This window comes from Montipora foliosa, unplaced genomic scaffold (assembly GCF_036669935.1).
Source record: "Montipora foliosa isolate CH-2021 unplaced genomic scaffold, ASM3666993v2 scaffold_254, whole genome shotgun sequence".
NCBI lineage: Eukaryota > Metazoa > Cnidaria > Anthozoa > Scleractinia > Acroporidae > Montipora > Montipora foliosa.
The window spans coordinates 3,523-20,595 of record NW_027179557.1 but is presented as its reverse complement, the minus strand read 5'-3'; the positions used below and the strand labels follow the sequence as shown (position 1 = coordinate 20,595).

The 17,073-nt window shown below is 33.8% G+C and overlaps 1 protein-coding gene across 1 annotated transcript; it reads left to right on the top strand.

Moving 5' to 3' along the window:
* The first annotated feature begins 14,819 nt into the window (after positions 1-14,819).
* On the top strand, positions 14,820-15,338 carry LOC137986630 (uncharacterized). Its single transcript, XM_068833604.1, has one exon. It carries the CDS (start codon positions 14,820-14,822, stop codon positions 15,336-15,338), a length of 519 nt encoding a protein of 172 aa, XP_068689705.1.
* The last annotated feature ends 1,735 nt before the right edge of the window (positions 15,339-17,073 follow it).

Below are 17,073 nucleotides of genomic sequence, written 5' to 3'. Positions count from 1 at the left end.
AGTGTTCATAAAATGTGTTATTTAGAGGCTAAAACGAACGTTTTGCACAATTTTGCACTGCCCCTGTAATTTTAACTTTTTTAAAAATTGGTCATGATAAACGTTTTTGCTGTTTTTACTGGAAAACTGCTGCAAACACTAAAAAATAGCAGTTTTCATAAAACGTGTTATTTAGACGCTAAAACGAAGGTTTTGCGCAATTTTGCACTGGCACTGTAATTTTAATTTTTAAAAAATTCGTCATGATAAACGTTTTTGCTGTTTTTACTGGAAAACTGCTGCAAACACTGCAAAATAGCCGTTTTCATAAAACGTGTTATTTAGAGGCTAAAACGAACGTTTTGCACAATTTTGCACTGCCACTGTAATTTTAACTTTTTTAAAAATTTGTCATGATAAACGTTTTTGCTGTTTTTACTGGAAAACTGCTGCAAACACTAAAAAATAGTAGTTTTCATAAAACGTGTTATTTAGACGCTAAAACGAACGTTTCGCACAATTTTGCACTGCCACTGTAATTTTAACTTTTTTAAAAATTGGTCATGATAAACGTTTTTGCTGTTTTTACTGGAAAACTGCTGCAAACACTGCAAAATAGCAGTTTTCATAAAATGTGTTATTTAGAGGCTAAAACGAACGTTTTGCACAATTTTGCACTGGCACTGTAATTTTAATTTTTAAAAAATTCGTCATGATAAACGTTTTTGCTGTTTTTACTGGAAAACTGCTGCAAACACTGCAAAATAGCCGTTTTCATAAAACGTGTTATTTAGAGGCTAAAACGAACGTTTTGCACAATTTTGCACTGCCACTGTAATTTTAACTTTTTTAAAAATTGGTCATGATAAACGTTTTTGCTGTTTTTACTGGAAAACTGCTGCAAACACTAAAAAATAGCAGTTTTCATAAAACGTGTTATTTAGAGGCTAAAACAAACGTTTTGCACAATTTTGCACTGGCACTGTAATTTTAACTTTTTTAAAAATTGGTCATGATAAACGTTTTTGCTGTTTTTACTGGAAAACTGCTGCAAACACTACAAAATAGCAGTTTTCATAAAACGTGTTATTTAGACGCTAAAACGAACGTTTTGCACAATTTTGCACTGGCACTGTAATTTTTGACTTTTTTAAAAATTGGTCATGATAAACGTTTTTGCTGTTTTTACTGGAAAACTGCTGCAAACACTACAAAATAGCAGTTTCCATAAAACGTGTCATTTAGACGCTAAAACGAAAGTTTTGCACAATTTTGCACTGGCACTGTCATTTTAACCTTTTTAAAAATTGGTCATAATAAAAGTTTTTGCGGTTTTTACTGGAAAACTGCTGCAAACACTACAAAATAGCAGTTTTCATAAAACGTGTTATTTAGACGCTAAAACGAACGTTTTGCGCAATTTTGCACTGGCACTGTAATTTTAACTTTTTTAAAAATTGGTCATGATAAACGTTTTTGCTGTTTTTACTGGAAAACTGCTGCAAACACTGCAAAATAGCAGTTTTCATAAAACGTGTTATTTAGACGTTAAAACGAACGTTTTGCACAATTTTGCACTGGCACTGTAATTTTAACTTTTTTAAAAATTGGTCATGATAAACGTTTCTGCTGTTTTTACTGGAAAACTGCTGCAAACACTACAAAATAGCAGTTTTTATAAAACGTGTTATTTAGAGGCTAAAACGAACGTTTTGCACAATTTTGCACTGGCACTGTAATTTTAACTTTTTTAAAAATTGCTCATGATAAACGTTTTTGCTGTTTTTACTGGAAAACTGCTGGAAACACTACAAAATAGCAGTTTTCATAAAACGTGTTATTTAGACGCTAAAACGAACGTTTTGCACAATTTTGCACTGGCACTGTAATTTTAACTTTTTTAAAAATTGGTCATGATAAACGTTTTTGCTGTTTTTACTGGAAAACTGCTGGAAACACTACAAAATAGCAGTTTTCATAAAACGTGTTATTTAGACGCTAAAACGAAGGTTTTGCGCAATTTTGCACTGGCACTGTAATTTTAATTTTTAAAAAATTCGTCATGATAAACGTTTTTGCTGTTTTTACTGGAAAACTGCTGCAAACACTGCAAAATAGCCGTTTTCATAAAACGTGTTATTTAGAGGCTAAAACGAACGTTTTGCACAATTTTGCACTGCCACTGTAATTTTAACTTTTTTAAAGATTGGTCATGATAAACGTTTTTGCTGTTTTTACTGGAAAACTGCTGCAAACACTAAAAAATAGCCGTTTTCATAAAACGTGTTATTTAGAGGCTAAAACGAACGTTTTGCACAATTTTGCACTGCCACTGTAATTTTAACTTTTTTAAAAATTGGTCATGATAAACGTTTTTGCTGTTTTTACTGGAAAACTGCTGCAAACACTAAAAAATAGCAGTTTTCATAAAACGTGTTATTTAGACGCTAAAACGAACGTTTCGCACAATTTTGCACTGGCACTGTAATTTTAACTTTTTTAAAAATTGGTCATGATAAACGTTTTTGCTGTTTTTACTGGAAAACTCCTGCAAACACTGCAAAATAGCAGTATTCATAAAACGTTTTATTTAGAGGCTAAAACGAACGTTTTGCACAATTTTGCACTCGCACTGTAATTTTAACTTCTTTAAAAATTGGTCATGATAAACGTTTTTGCGGTTTTTTTACTGGAAAACTTGTGCAAACACTACAAAATAGCAGTTTTCATAAAACGTGTTATTTAGACGCTAAAACGAACGTTTTGCACAATTTTGCACTGGCACTGTAATTTTAACTTTTTTAAAAATTGGTCATGATAAACGTTTTTGCTGTTTTTACTGGAAAACTGCTGCAAACACTACAAAATAGCAGTTTTCATAAAACGTGTTATTTAGACGCTAAAACGAACGTTTTGCACAATTTTGCACTGGCACTGTAATTTTAACTTTTTTAAAAATTGGTCATAATAAAAGTTTTTGCGGTTTTTACTGGAAAACTGCTGCAAACACTACAAAATAGCAGTTTTCATAAAACGTGTTATTTAGACGCTAAAACGAACGTTTTGCACAATTTTGCACTGGCACTGTAATTTTAACTTTTTTAAAAATTGGTCATGACTACGACAGCTGTGATTGCCAAAACCCACACTCACTCTCTTGGGGGTCAAAACGCACGAATTCTATAGGGGTCAAAACGCACGAATTCTATAGGGGTAAAAAGGCACATTCTGCAACCATTAGGGGTAAAAACGCACAAATCCAATTAAGCCCGCTAAATGCACTTGCTACAAGTGGGGGTATAATTGCACTTTTTAAGAAACCTAAAATAATATCTCATATAATAGTATAATGAGTTGCCAAGAACTGCATAAAGAACTTGTCAATATGGAAGAAGTGGTCTGTCCATTTTGTAATAAGCAAATCTCGAAACATACGAAAGAAATTGAGCAATGCTGCAGTCAACCTGATATAGTGAATGACAACAATATGCTAGTTTGTAAAAAATGTGGGACAGTTAATGGCTATAAACCACTTATAGAATTTGTTGATTTTCACTCAAATAAGCATAGATTCTATCGTCAAAGTGTTTACCAAAGAAAATATCATATAGAAAACATAATGAATAATATAGCTGTAAAAAATGGTTTTCAGATAACCGTGAAAAATAGAGATAAGATATTAAGTATTTTTGATGAAATTGGGACGGTCGTAAAATCTGTGAATATAGACAGAAAGCGTATGATTAACATAAATTTCATTTTGAAACAAATATTTAAAATGCTTGATCTTCCTTATGAAAAGGTCAAGACATCAAAGTCTAAAAAGACACTTGAAAGTTATAAACGATATTGGCAAGACATCCTAGCATTATCATTCGATAAAATAAATGTGATAGTTAAGGAATGAATTTGTCATTGTATTTTGCGTAGAATTTATCAACACTAGGACAAACATCAGTTACAAAATCATCTACATTTTTTAATTCTGTGTGAAACGATGGTTGAAAATCACCGCTTCTCAACATGTCTTTTATTGAATTCAATAGATGTTGATAACTTTGGTATGCGTATGTGCAATTTTGTATTTTAAGATCCAGTGATTGGAAATCCATGTAAGACTTGATTAACAAAGCACAAGTGCTTATTGCTACTAGGGCTATACCTCCTGTCACCACAGCCGAAACCAAACCACCTGCTCCAGTTAGAACAGAAATACTATTACCTATCAATTTAAATCTTTTGAACCGTTTTACAGCCTGTTTGTAAGCCCAACACTTTCTATGGTATGCCTTATAATAGCTCTTTAGTTCGTCGACCTGATCTTCTGAGAGTTTGTCTGAAATATGGTTCCAGCTAAATATTCTCTTTTTTCGATCTGCCATATATATGGTCTAGATTGTTAATCGTCTGCATAGACAATACAGTATACCACTGACTTGACCACAAAAAGGTGATCTTTTAATCAGTTTAGTTGTGTATTTTTCTGAAATAGCATAAGTGTAACCTCTACCGAGCTTATGGTGGTCATAAAACCCCCCGGAAGCATCATGTAATACACTATGTGAATTTAATATATCAATCCAACCGAAGATCTTTTCAAGTAACCATGTTAGACAGCCACTACCTGGTCCAAGAAGACCAATTTCACCATCATTGAGTTCAAGAATCTCATTCATAGACATGTCTCTTTTAAAATAGAAACAGTGCAGGTATTGATAAACAAGTGCTGATTTTAATATTTTGTCATTAATGCATGGATGTTTTTCTTTTGCTTCTTGAAAACTATATTCCACAAATCGTAATAAATTGTCGATATACATATATATTGAGTTGTATATTTTGAAAATCCACATCACAAATCGAAATGATTTTGAATGAATCTGAACATATTTTTCAATTCATCATCAGACAGAGATTTAGCCCAAACGGCAAAAGCATATAAATCCATTTTACAGAAATTTATAGCAACGCCATTATCATGAACCTGACATCCAATAAACATTTCTTGAGCTGAACCTGTAAGAGTAGCAGAAATTGTTTCTGTTTTAATCGGAGTCACTGTTGAAACACCTCTAAAAAGTTCCATATTTGTCTGATTAACACGGATCGTCCACACCTCGATATTACCAGAGAGACTCGTCAAAGAAGGCATATTAAGTCGGCCATTTGATGATGAACCAAAATCGATATAGACTGCACCATCTCCCCATGGTATATGCATACCGAATCTGACGGCTCCACGCCCCCATTGAAACTGAGATTGATTGGTTATTGCTTTTGTTTTGACAATCAACATTACTGTACATGTGTTACCAGAACTACCCGCTATTTCAGAAACATCAAATGATTTTTTTTCCAAATAGTCATCACTACCATCGAAACGTATGAAAAAACGTTTTTTCAATGAATCCCTCAGAAGAAGAGGCTTTTTTGAATTGGTTTGTTGTGAAAAATCGATATTATTCACAGGATCAATCCATGAACTAACTCTATCATTTGAATCGGCTGTGACTACTGATAAAGCTGGAATTAATGCAATGCTGATTTTGTCTAACACTGGTATACCAGGTAGACTGTTCGAAATAATAAAAGTCGATCTGTCTAACTTCAAATCGAGTTGTTTTTTTATGACAACATGGTTATCTTCCGTAGCAGCCTTAACGACGAGATTTTTGTCAGTTTCTATATGTCCATCATCATTTACTGAAAGTTGAGCTTGAGCTTGATAGGTAAAATCATCATCAGAGTGATAGTCAATGGTGTATTCAATTCTGTCACCATTGTCGTCAAGAAGATGTGTACCATCTAAATTTTTTGCATACAATGTCATATACTGTTGTAGTAGATAATTCAATTGATCAGTAATGTTTTGTAATGTATAAGGTAAACATAAGATCTTACGCCATCCCCATCGTCATCATCAAAATTTATTCGTATGTTTGTTATGTTTTCAAAATATCGATTGATATTGACAGTAAGTATTTTGCTTGTTGAAAAATCTATGTCATAAAATACACTAGCGTCTCCATAAAAAGTTATATCGTGATTCGACTCTGATGGATAATTTTTTTTAGCATAAATTTTTATTTTATCAATATAAATTTTGGTAAATGTCAGATGTACTGTTCTAGAAATATTAAAATCACAACCCAGTGATGATTCTGAAGTGGTTCCATAGGCGTAAGACGGTAATATCTTATTGAATAACCCCAAAATTTTATTACCATTCAAATTTAACGGCACATGCATTTGTAATTCATTGTTTGCAACCTCATAAGCTTTTTCATAATCATAAATTGTAAAATCAAGGTTGTTTTTTGATTCACCTTTTATACCGTAAATCAGGACATACATTGGTAAAAGAGTTGGGCTTCTATTGTCATAAGTGGATTGAACAGTTACATATAACCGTCTTTCGATAGTTGGTGAAGAACCATCTGGTGATAAGTTCATGATAAAGCGATAATATTTATAATCTGTGTTGGTTTTGACTGTAGTGGTTCTATCGGTGTTCATGTTTCTTTTTTCAAAAGTAACCTGAAATGAATTAAACTCCACATCAAAACCAGTTTTTTGGAAATATATTTCTAAACACACAGTATATTTATCGCTATAATTGTCACGTATCAGTTTGAATAGATTAAAATCGAATCGTCCTTTGAACAGACTGGAACCATCTGTTGCCTTTTGAACCTTGAATGAAAATGCTTTTTTGTTGTTTTTATGTGGCGAGTCATTATAGTCGATTAAATTGGCATCCTGTATTCCATAATCTTCTGTAAATTCCCCATCATCCATAACATATTTCAGCACATTTTTTCTGTTTGTGTGAGTAGTTATGTGACTCTTCACTATTTCGTCGTCTACATATTTCTTATTTTTTTCTATTTGTTCGTCTGTGTATCTATTGTTTGCAGTACTTATAGTTGAAAAAGCGTCATTTACTTGCTTCAAAGTAATTGCATCTTGATTATGTGTGGCTCTTCCGAGATTTATTATTCGTTGATTGTTCATGTCTAGAACAGACGTCATTACACCGCTTCCATCCAATTTCAATGTTTTTCCAACCTCGGAATCGACATAAGCTTTGTTAGTCACATCTCTGGCACTGGTTGGTTGTCCGCAATTTATTATTTTATTCAAAGACATATTCAAATTTCCAGTCATTTGAGAGGATCCGTCTAAACGAAGCGAATCTAAAAATAATCGATCAACATAACCTTTTCCAGTGGCATCATTTCTACCTGTCGGATTAGCAAGATTGACGATCTTTTTTTGTGACATATTCAAATTTCCAGTCATGTCCTGCGAACCATCACGGAGCACAACCTGATTTGTATTGGGTTTGGTTGATAAACCAGTTTGTAATTGGTGTTTTGTAACAGCGTCAGAATTGCCAGTGCCTTCAGCAAGATTGCTGATTTTATTATTTCCAAAGTCAAAATCACCAGTAACAGAAACTGAACCGTCTCTTTTCAAATAATTGTTTAAATCTGATTTTTCCGCTTTTTGATTCATAAAGTTGTCAACGTAAAATTTATTGGTAGCGTCTGAATGCAATATTGGATCTTGCACTCCTAAGATTTTTTTATTTTTCATGTCGATCGGATTTTGGGCTTCTATCTTTCCATCATTTGTATTTAATTCAAAATAAAAGCTATGTAGATGCACACTACTTACAGCATCACTGTGACCATGTCTAGCTGGAGCAATATTTTCGACACGCCGATTATCCATGTTAAGGGCTCCAGTCATTGGACTACTGCCGTCTAGTTTCAATGTCTTATTAACCTCAGAATCAACATAACTCTTTGTACTAGCGTCAGTGTTTGTTTGTGGTAAATCCACATTTCGCAGTTTTTTATTCTGTATATCATAATCACCGTCATCTGTTAGTTTAAAACCAACACCAGGCAATCCTTTTACTATTTCAACAACTTTTTCATGTGAATATGTGTCTTCAGGTAATTTACCATTGGAGTAACTCATATATACAATTGGTTTATATTTTTTCATCGAAATTCTTCTTTACTTGTTTCTTGGGTTTGTCAATATATATGAAACTAAAAGGGTCTCTGGTTGCTCTCTCGTACAATTGTTCAGAGACATTGTTTTCACGACATATGAGACTTTTTTCATTATTGCTCGGAAAATCATAAATGGCAAAATGTGAGCAGTTTAATCTAATATCTTTTGGTGTCTTATAGTAGCTTTGACTCAAATATATGGCACAGCAGTTTTTATGTCTCCCCTGCATAAAATAGTCGACTAATGGTTTTTGGTTTTTATCACATACGAAATCGTCGAATATCACAATTTTTTGATTGTCACCATTGAGATTTTTTACAGGAATTATTTTATCATTGCTTGCTTCAATGATATCATAACCAGCTTCATCACTAATTGGTTCGAAATCATCCATGAGATTCTGATACTTTGACTGCTCTAAGTTTTTTGCATAAAGGTATATTTTATCAAAATACAACAGATTGTAAATCATATGCATCAGTGTGTTTGTTTTTCCCGAACCAGAAGGTCCACAAATGAGCATGCGGAAGCATCGATCAGGCATAAAATCATGTAGTTGTGTGAAGTTTGTGACAACATCGTCGCCAGTATCATAATTAGGTATCTTCATTTATATTAAATCGTTACATTGTTTCGATAAAATGATGTAGTTAAACATGGTGTTCAACATGGTGTTCAACACGGTGTAAAACGCTATTTTTTATATATGAATTTCCATTTTATGTAACGTAACAATATAACAATAAATGAGTTTACTTAGTGGAAAGAACTCGCAAAGAGTAAATCTGAATTAGGGGACAAGATCAATTATGTCCATAATGCAATTACAAAACATGATATCGATCAGAAGACCAGTCAACAGGGATTTTCAAAAGTATTTAAACCAATTACAAGTAAATTAGATGATGTTATTGATAGTAATCAGGTTTTAAGGTTGCCAAGGAAAAAACGACCACTGAAGAAAGGAGAAGTTCCTGATTACGGCATTGATATAGAGGATGAAGTTCCAGATATGAATCTTGGTGATCTATTTGAACAACCTGTTTTGCCACAGCAAGAAAAACAACTGGTGCCAAAACCGCCAACATATGAAGAATCTTTACAAGATCTTCTGGAAGGAAAAAAAGAGATGTATGTTGATCCTAAGTACTTTCCTGAAGAACCAGAATTACCACCAGAATATGATGATGACGATGCGATCGATTATGGAATGGATGAAGAAGATATGGAAAATGAGATATTAGGTGATCTTGGTATACCAAATTATGATTCTGTTGAAAAGGTAATAAATCAACAAGAAATGACTGAACGAAAAAACAAAAAATATCTCAATAAGATTGTCAATGCGGCTAAATTTAAAAGAAATCAATTGAAAGCCTACAAAGGAAACGTTACAAAGCAATACAAAAGTGGGAATATAACGGAAGCTGATAGGCAAGAGGAAAACGAAAGAGTGGATCGCGCTATGAGAACTCTGAATGAATACATAAAACATTATCAAAATAAAATGGAAACAATGAAAGGTTCTGGTAGGAAAAAACAAAAAGGTGGCAATGTGATATTTTTTAACAAACCGAAAGAACTCATAAAAAAATTGGATTTAATCATTGGTGAGATATTGGCTGGTAATACAAGCATTGACATGCGAAATATGGGTGTTTCTATATTGGACGCATTATTAAAAATGACAACAATTAACAAATCACAATATGGTAAATTATACAAACAATATTTCCAAATTTAATGTAACTTCATTATATAATGGAACGAGAGATAGTTTTATCATCTTACAGTGTGAAAAATAAAGGGGATAATAAACCAGAAGATTTTACAACAAATTTCACCAGACCTGTAACTCTAGACAATAATAAGCAATACGTTATCGGTCTTAACAGAGTCATTAACATGTCATTCACTTGGTTCAATGTCAATGCTGGGTACAAAAATCAATTAATCAAATACAGCTCCGATAATGGTTCAACTTTTAAGGACATTACCTTTCCAGCTGGGGTATGGAATTATACGGACTTTGACAGACATATTAAAAATGTGACGAAAACTGGTGATACGTATCCGATGACTCTTGAATTCAACGAAACAACATTCAGAGTCACGGTTACATTAGCTGCAAATTACCAACTCGATTTAAGAGCAAGTAATTTTAATGACCTGATCGGTTTTGATAAAAAGATATTAGCAAGTGGAACGCATATTGGACCAAGAGTGCCGAATCTCAGTCAAGACACAGACGTACTCAATATTCATTGCGATTTGGTCAACGAAAGTTTAGTTGACGGTGAAGAAACAGACATTATTTATTCATTCTCAACCAGTGTACTAAAACCAAGTTACTCCTTCACCCTCGAACCACAAAGAGTTACATTTAATCCTGTGAACAAAACTACAATTTCATCAATCAGAATCATGATAACAGATGGAAAAAGAAGATTAGTGGATCTAAATGGAGCAGATACGTCTTTTTCACTAATTCTAAAAAGTATCTAATGTAAAAGTATAATGAAACCGTATGAATTTAAGAGGTTTTACCATCCAAAACTTGGTAAATTTGTATTTCAACACAAAGGGTCTGGACTTATCGTTGACAATATTTTCAAACCGTTAAAGAGTGTGGCATCATCTGTTTTCAAGAAATTTGCAAAGCCATTAGCGAAGAAGGCGTTAGAATCAGGAGTATCACATGCTGGTGATAAAATTGGTAAGGCGGCGGCAGAAAAGTCAGGAGACCTAATAATGAAAAAATTAGCAAATTTGAGAAAAGGAGCTACAACACAAAGTGCAATTGTTCCATCCTCTCCCATTAAACAGCAAGAAGAAAGCGCTGACATGATACTAAATAGATTGATATCAGGATCTGGAAGAAGGCGTAGATTTTTCAAATAAATAACATGACAGCAAAATTATATAATACAATAGTATAAATGGCTTTTAGAACAAGTGAATTATTGCAAAGAAATGAGTTAGTGCGATTTCAACTTGATGATGTAATCCGAGCCCCAGGTAACGGTCAACATCAAGAAAAGAACGGTTATAGATTCACCATCAACGACCGGAGTTCTTTCTATGATTGGTACAATGCTTATTTCGAGGTTCAATTCCAGTTACAAAAAACAGCAGATGGAGCCGGTTACGCAGCAGCCGATAGAATAACGGTGATAAACGGATCTCATTCATTGATCGCTCATATGATGATTAAAAGTGCTGGGAAAATTGTTTATGACACTGACAATCTACATAAGGTCACTTTTGTGAAGAATCTGTTGGAATATTCTGATGATTACTCAAGAAGCGTAGCTAAAAACAGTTTTTGGTATTTAGACACAGATGGTACGACAGCCAATACTAATTCAGGATATGAATCTAGAAAAGTGCTTACACAAGCTACCAACAATGATGGAACGGGAGGAGCAAAAAATGTGAATTTGATCATACCTCTCAATCGTTACAGTTTTTTTTGAAGAGTTGCAGGATAAAATGTTGGTTCCTATGCAGTTACAATTCAATTTGAATCTCCAGAACGACAATGAACTCATCAATATGGCAGCAGGAACAGATGCCGGCAGAGTAGTTTTGAACAGATTTCTACTATGGGTTCCAAAATTAACACCAAAAGACAGTATGTACGACAAATTTGTAAGCTCTTTCATGAAAGAACACAAATGGACATATCAGCGTGAACTATATGCAGTGTCAGCACCTGCTAGAGTCGGTGGTTTTTTTCAGATTTCTTCCAGTATTGACAATGTCAAAGTAATTTTTGTTTATCTACAACGGGCTAAAACCAGAGTTGCAACTCAAAATCCATATATACTTGATACCTTCAAACTGAATGAAGCAAACGCAAACAGTTATTTAACAACATGCAGACTCGAATATGGCAATGGTGTTTTCTACCCAGAAACAGAATATGACAGTGAAAGCAAAGTGAGAATATTCAATGATCTGATGTCTTATGCAATGCGAAAAAATGATTACAACACCGGAACCCAGTTGAATCTTGCTAATTATAACAGCCTGTATCCACTAATCTATTTCGATCTGTCATATCAGGCAGAGAAAGTAACAAGAGACCCTAAACAGTTGATTTTCAGGTATAAAATAAGTGCCAATAGTGCAGCAGATTTCAATGTCCATGCAGTTGTATTGTACGAAGAGTCGGTTGTTATTGACAAGGTGGGTAATGAATTGGTGATAGTTTAAGCCCGCAACTGAAACAGTAATATGAAATCAAGTGAATGACTCCCATTTATTTACAATCGGAATTATATAACATATATTATATGACTAAACTTCATGAAATCAACGTAAGACTTTCAGATAATCAAAAAAAGAATCTGAGTAATGCTTACCATAAAAGGGAAACAATTGTTCTAAGACTGACAAATGATTCTCTTAATGGAAACGACACTCTTTATGTTCCAGCAATGGTGAAAAAAAGATTGCAAAAAAATCGACAATTGAACAAAGGAATGGACATTAAGCTTGCTAAGACCAATATCAGAAAACAAGTAGGCGGAAGTCTTTTGAGCACCGTATTGTCACTTGGTATGAGAGCTCTTCCAGCAATTGGTAAAACCCTTGGGTTGAGTGCTCTTGGTGGTTTAGCAGAAGCCGGAGCTAAAAAATTGTTAGGATCTGGTCAAAAAGGTGGTGCTATGCCATTACCCATGATGATACCTTTCAATGCAATCAATCAACTGATGCCATATCTGAATATGTTTACAACCAAACAGCAAAGAGACATAATGAATGCGGCTCAAACAGGATCTGGCGTTAAAATAACACCAACCAAAACACAATCAGGTGGATTTTTAGGCACTCTGTTAGCTAGCATTGGAATTCCTTTGGCTTTGAATCTTGTCAAAAAGCTAACGGGAAGAGGAGCACCGAGGGTAGGTAGACCACCTTCGTCGAAAAAGGATGGTACAGGAGCACCTAGAATTGGAATGCCCCCTCCATGTTATAGTTATCCGCCATATGTGACTGGTTATGGTAAAAAAAAAAAACCCTCAACCAAAAAAGGAAAGGGACTACTATTAGGAAAAAACAGTCCATTCAATGGCATACCCATTTTGGGGGCAATATTGTGAAACCAAAATTTCACAAAAACATACCTATGTCCAATCACGATCTGAAAAAATGGTGTAAATATTTGAACATACCAATCAATGATGTACTGTCAAGAGATGAAAAAGTTCCACATAACCATAAACAGGCGTTATTTATTTACAATCTGGAACCAGCTTATATGTCAGGATCTCACTGGGTAGCCACTTATGTTAAGGATAATGTAATTAATTATTTTGATTCGTTTGGTATGCCACCGTTTCAAGAGATTGTAAATCATGCCAAAAAGAAAAATCTGACTTTGTTACATCAAAACAATCAGATACAAAACATACAAACAACAACTTGTGGGTACTTCTGTTTATACTTTCTAAATGAAATGAATAAGGGTAATTCGTATTATGATTTATTACAAGTGTTCGACATAAATGATACAATGAAAAATGAGAGATTTATCGAATATTATTTCAGAAATATCTAACTTATATATATTATGAAATCATATTGTGTAAAACAGAAAAAGGTAACCGAATGTGTTGAACCTTCAGGTTACAAAACAGCTAAAAATGGTAGACTGATGTTCTTTTGCACTTGTGCTGAATGTGGCATTACAAAGACCAAATTTGTCAAACAACAGGGAAACTAAACAGCCCGTTGGGAGCGGGCTTACTCAGTGATATTGCTAATACAGGAACTGAATTATTTTTAACTAAAGGAGTACCTTATCTTGGCAAAAAAGCCGTTGAAATGGGTAGATATTATGGTTCCGAATTAATGAGAGACCCAAAATTGCAGAAAAAAGCAATCGATTATGGTTTGAGAAAAATGAACCCTCTACTTCATAAAGTCGGTTCTGAAGCTCTCGATCAATTGTCAACAAAAATAAGACCAAATAAAAAATACACAACAAACAGAAAAGATCTTGATGGCGGCGCTGTTGACATTCACAAAGCTATTGGTAAATTGCCGAAACCAAAAGGCGGATGGACATTACCTGGGCATCATTACACAGGACCTTATAATGATTTAGAAAATCAACTGAAGTATGACCCAAAAACTGGTCAAATATTGGAAATATATGATATGCCCACTGGCAAAACTGATGCAAAAGCAATGCAACACGATGTTGATTATTCCGTCTGCAAGGATGACAGGAAATGTAAAAACAAAGCAGATAGGAAAATGGTTCAAGCTTTAGACAACGTACCGTATAATGAAAGACAATGGGGGCATTGGTTAGCGAGAAATGTCATCAATACAAAGCAGAAACTAGGTCTAGGAGTTTCAAAAAACGGAAAAAGCCGTCGGGTAACTGGCAAGAAAAATTAGCAGATGAATTACATGCATCCATAAGGCGCAACTTTACTCGGCGGCGTGTAATCGTGAATCATATTGATGAAATATGGGCAAGTGATCTAGTTGAAATGCAACAGTTTAGCAAATGGAATAAAGGTTATCGGTATCTTCTTATGGTTATCGATGTTTTCAGTAAATACGGTTGGATTGTCCCATTGAAGGATAAGAAAGGCGAATCTGTCACTGAAGCATTTAAAACAATATTCAAGGAAGGCAGAAGACCACAATATTTATGGGTTGATAAGGGAAAGGAGTTCTATAACAAACACTTGAAAGACTTGTTGGATAAAAATGGGATACATATGTACTCCACTGAAAATGAGGAGAAATCCTCAGTGGTTGAAAGGTGGAATAGAACAATTAAATCCAAAATGTGGAAACAGTTCACTGTTCAAGGTAATACAATGTATCTCGATATGTTACCCAAACTAGTGAAACAGTACAACAACACAAAACATTCAAGCATAAAAATGACTCCTGTAGAAGCATCTAATAAGAGGAATGAAGGTATAGTTTACTTCAATCTATACGGTGACACAGAAACATTAAAACAAAAACCAAAATTCAAGGTTGGTGATAAGGTTCGAATATCTAAGTATAAACGGAATGTGTTCGACAAGGGTTACACACCAAATTGGACAGAAGAAGTGTTCACAGTTGATAAGATCCAATATACTAATCCAATAACATACAAACTAAAAGATCTCAGAGGTGAAGACATCCAAGGGAGTTTTTATGAACCTGAATTATTAAAAGCAAAGCAGGATATTTTCCGTATTGATAAAGTGATCAGAAGAGACTATAAAAAGAAACAAGCTTTGGTAAAATGGAAGGGATACAGTGATGAATTCAACAGTTGGATACCATTGAAAGACATTGAAAACATATGAATTGTGGTCGAACAAACGCGCATAAAGACTTATAAAAAAATAAAAATATATACTTATATTATATGGACAAGTTTGAAAATGAAGAAAAGTTTCGTTTCTATTATGAGAGCGATCAAGACTCTGGTTCAGATTCCGATTGGACGCCATCGCAAGAAAGTATATCTGAAGAAAGCTGCTCAAGTTCGCAAGAATCTGAGTCGTCACAAGACAGTGATGAATCTGTATAAAAACAGAATAAAAACATATAGTATATGAAAAAATATTCTGACAGACAAAAATACAAGTTGATCATTTGGTATTATTTATTGAATGACAAGAAATGACATAGAAAAACGTGCTAAAAGAAAGATACCCAGAATACAAAATAGATTGGAAGGCGTGAAAGAATATGGGCAGCAAAGCGTAAGTATGCACGAAAAATGTATCCATGGATAATACAAACAAAAAATGAAGACGGAGTGATTTTTCATCTTCCTTTTGAATATTTGTGTGAGCTATAAGTATATGTTCAAAGGATCAGAAATAGTGAGAACATTATGTTTGAGAAAATTGGTTGTTGAAGCAATATGCGACATAATGGTCCGAAACGCCAGTTACATGCATTTTGTTCGAACAATGGAAATGCCAATGATCAGACATGCATTGAAAACAGGCGTACCAAAAAAAGAAATCCTGAAAATATTCAACAAGATGGATGCCAAAATGATGTTTTTGTACAGAGAATTCGAAAGATACGTAAATTTTCTGGCTCCATTGAAAATGGTGCAAGAATAATACATAAAAATAAAATATATAGTGATATAATATGGAAGATAGAAGACCAGTTGGCCGTCCAAGATTCTACACTGCAGAAGAAAGAAGACGAAACAAAAACGATTACATGTTGCGTAAAGAGTGGTATTGCAAAATATGCGACAATGGAAAAAATTACACCCTTGCGGGCAAAACTTGTCATCTCAAAACACAAAAACATTTCAAAAATTCATTCACTTACAACATAGGTTATATTTATGACAAAAACGAAAATAGCAGCATTAATTTTATGTCACTTCCAAGTTAAATACATACTCCTGTATGTGTTAAACTATAAACGCACCATATTTTTATTTAAAGAATTGTTTCCTATATAAAATATATAGTTATGAAAAATAATATCTCAAGTAATGGTAATAATAGCATGAACAAAAATTTAATATACGAAAAAATCAGAGTTTCACTCAATCGATACAGAAGACAAGAAATCAGAATGGCTGGTTCATTCACAAAGAAAAATTCATCATTTTCAAGACTGTTTGAACAGCGAATTGATAAAATTGGTGGAAGGCGCGTGCGTGTTTCTGTCACAGTGTTTTGTCACTATCAGGGATTTGCATAAAGACAGAGACATGAAAAGATTATTTGGTCCATTTGACACAGTTGTACCGAAATTGAGTCTTGAAGACATGTACAAATTCTTCATGTACACATTATTGACCAGCAATTTCACATTGTTGTCAGCTGATATGATTACAGAAATAGGTGGCAGAGTGATAACATATAATCCACAATTTTTTGCTCATCATTTCATGGCTGGTTTGAAGTTGGAATCATATTTGTTGAGCAATCAAAGAAAACCAAAATCATATGGCTCTGATAGTTGTGTGCTTGATTATGTTTGGGATCAAGTACGAGGTAAAAGAGGTTTTAAAACATACGATTATAACAAATTGAAAAACGAGATCTTCAAATATTGTGC

Bases quoted from the DNA above. Each gene is read 5' to 3' on its own strand.
- LOC137986630 (XM_068833604.1), top strand. From the start codon at position 14,820: ATGTGGAAACAGTTCACTGTTCAAGGTAATACAATGTATCTCGATATG.